The 2,812-nt window shown below is 34.2% G+C and overlaps 2 protein-coding genes across 2 annotated transcripts in view; one reads left to right on the plus strand and one right to left on the minus strand.

Moving 5' to 3' along the window:
* LOC122327919 (GTPase IMAP family member 8-like) overlaps positions 1-2,812 on the minus strand; it is a 295,481-nt gene that overhangs the window by 272,273 nt on the left and 20,396 nt on the right. The window lies entirely within an intron of this gene.
* Positions 535-2,550, plus strand: LOC122327989 (ribonuclease inhibitor-like). The gene is made up of 6 exons (XM_043223710.1): positions 535-676; positions 844-985; positions 1,198-1,371; positions 1,680-1,853; positions 1,995-2,165; positions 2,367-2,550. The coding sequence occupies exons 2-6, from the start codon at positions 906-908 to the stop codon at positions 2,542-2,544; spliced, it is 777 nt and encodes a 258-aa protein (XP_043079645.1). The 5' UTR covers positions 535-676; positions 844-905; the 3' UTR covers positions 2,545-2,550.

Here is a 2,812-nt window from a genome sequence, read left to right on the forward strand (position 1 = left end):
TCTGAAAGAGCTTGACATGAGCAACAATAATCTGCAGGATTCAGGAGTGAAGAAACTCCAGAACGCGTTAGAAGATACAAACTGTACACTGGAGAAACTTGGGTATGTCAATGAAGTGAAATTAAGTATTATAATTATTATTATTATTATTACACACATTTTTTGTAGACTTTCAGACTGCAGTATCACTGAAGAAGGATATAAAGCTCTGGCTTCAGCTCTGAGATCAAACCCTTCACACCTGATAGAGCTGGATCTCAGAGGAAATGATCCTGGACAATCAGGAGTGAAGGAGCTCAGTATTTTACTACAAGATCCAAACTGTCAACTGAAGACACTGAGGTGAGTGATATTAAAACAATCAAATCCAGTAATTAATGTTAATATGTCAGTAAATAATTACTCTGGATGTGATCAAATTCTTTAAACCATGAAAAAGTAATTTTTGAAAGCTTTTAAATTATGTCAAGTATTGAGAAAAGTACTGGACTTCTCCTGTCTGCAGGTTTTTAGCTCCTGCTGCAGAAGAAGCATGTCAGTATGTGACTGGAATTGTGGGTAAAAACACATTACTCCTGAAAGAGTTGAAGCTGAATGAACATAAACTAGGAGACACACGAGTGAAACAGATCTCTGCTCTACTGCAAGATAAACACTGTAAACTCAACACACTGATGTGAGCATGCTTTTCATTTGTTGTTACACATTTAAAGTGTTTTTCTTTGATAAAGAAATCAGATGACCAAAACAAAATAATTATCTGCGCTAATTGTGCTAACCAAGTCCTTTGTGAATTCTCTCTCTCTCCTGTTTAATATTTTTTGTGGGATTGTGGGTTAACAGAGGAAAGTTGCTCAGCTCTCGCTACAGTCCTGAGATCAAACTCCAGTCTAAAAGAGCTTGACATGAGCAACAATAATCTGCAGGATTCAGGAGTGAAGAAACTTGGATTAGAAAATATAAGATGCCCACTAAAGACGCTCAAGTGAGTGATTTAAACCATTAAACCATTTAAAAAAAAATTAACACTAGAAAACACTAGAAATGGCATAGATTTGTCTTCTTCAGCAGTAGTTTTTTTTTTTCATTTTAATCCCCTTATTTGCCTAATCTATTTTTCACAATTTAAAATATTATTTCAACACAAAGTTTTTCAATTGAATTATGTAAGACATTTTATTTTGAACTTTTCCCTAGACTGTCTAACTGCAGTATCACTGAAGAAGGTTATAAAGCTCTGTCTTCAGCTCTGAGATCAAACCCTTCACACCTGATAGAGCTGGATCTAAGAGGAAATGATCCTGGACAATCAGGAGTGAAGGAGCTCAGTGATTTACTACAGGATGGAAATTATCAATTGAAGACTATCAGGTGATTAAAGTTTAGCATTTTATTTAACTTATCATAAAACATGAAGAGGTTATGATTGTGAATTTTTTAGATACAGTGTATGCATGATATAAATTGAGTTCTTGATACGTTTAAGTTAACTTTTTGCTAACTTGGCTAGAAATGGTCTTTCTCTTAGATCTTCCTGTCAGATTAGAAAGTCCATTGTTTTATTGCATGGCATGTATGCTGCAAGAGTTCCTTAATTTTGGGCTTTACAAGGAATTCACATATTATGGAAATAATTTTATTCCTTACAAAGAACAAAAGTAAAAATCTAATTCCTTTAGGTTTCTGAGAAATGCTGCTGCGCTGAAAGCATGTGATCATCTGACTAAAGTTCTGGGTACAAGTCCATTATTACTGAAGCAACTAGATCTGAGTGAAGATAAATTGAGAGACGTGGATGGTGAGAAACTCTCTGCTCTTTTGATGGACTCTCATAGCAAAGTGGAGAAAATAAAGTGAGTGATTATGATTATATAAAATATATCTTCTGTTAATTTAATGTATAAAACTGCTGGCCACATATGTGAGCAGATATGAATGTGCTAATTATCATGTGTTTAATAACATCTGAATAATACTACCGTTTTTGTGTTTAGGCTGAATAATTGTGAGCTGACAGAAATAAGCTGTTCAGTTCTAGCTACTGTCCTTTCCTCCAAAACCATCCTGAAAGAGCTGAACCTGAACAACAGTCATCTACTGGATTCAGGAGTCAAACAGATCTGTGAGGGACTGAAGAATCCTGTGTGTGAGCTGAAGATACTCAAGTGGGTATATTTCATAGACAAATACACTCAACACCACAAGAATCACTGGAATGTTATATATTCATTTAGTCTGCTCAAAAACACTTGATTATGTATTTTACTCTAGTGTGGGTGTGGTTTAGACAATTTATGATTTAAACTATTGTGCGATTATTAACTTGATCCACAGTGTTAATTTAATTAAATTGTTATTTTCTGTAGACTTTCTAATTGCAGTATCACTGAAGAAGGTTATAAAGCTCTGGCTTCAGCTCTGAGATCAAACCCTTCACACCTGATAGAGCTGGATCTCACAGGAAATGATCCTGGACAATCAGGAGTGAAGGAGCTCAATGATTTACTACAGGATCCAAACTATCAACTGAAGACACTGAGGTGAGTGTTCTGAATATAATAAGGTGAAATAGGACAAAAAATTGTTCTAATGTAAATTGTTCTTAATGTAAAAAATATTGATTTTCATTTATTGAACATATTTTAAACACTGTTAAGAAAAGAAAAATCTTAAAAATGTTACCTAGCAGGTCTTTATTATCTCCAATCAAATGACTTTAACTGCAATAACATGCATAAGAGGCAAACTGATTTTGAAACCACTTATGACTGTTACTCATTTGTTTTCTTTTTTTAAGAAATGGTGAGGCTGC

The sequence above is a fragment of the Puntigrus tetrazona genome, chromosome 22, assembly GCF_018831695.1.
Source record: "Puntigrus tetrazona isolate hp1 chromosome 22, ASM1883169v1, whole genome shotgun sequence".
Lineage (NCBI taxonomy): Eukaryota > Metazoa > Chordata > Actinopteri > Cypriniformes > Cyprinidae > Puntigrus > Puntigrus tetrazona.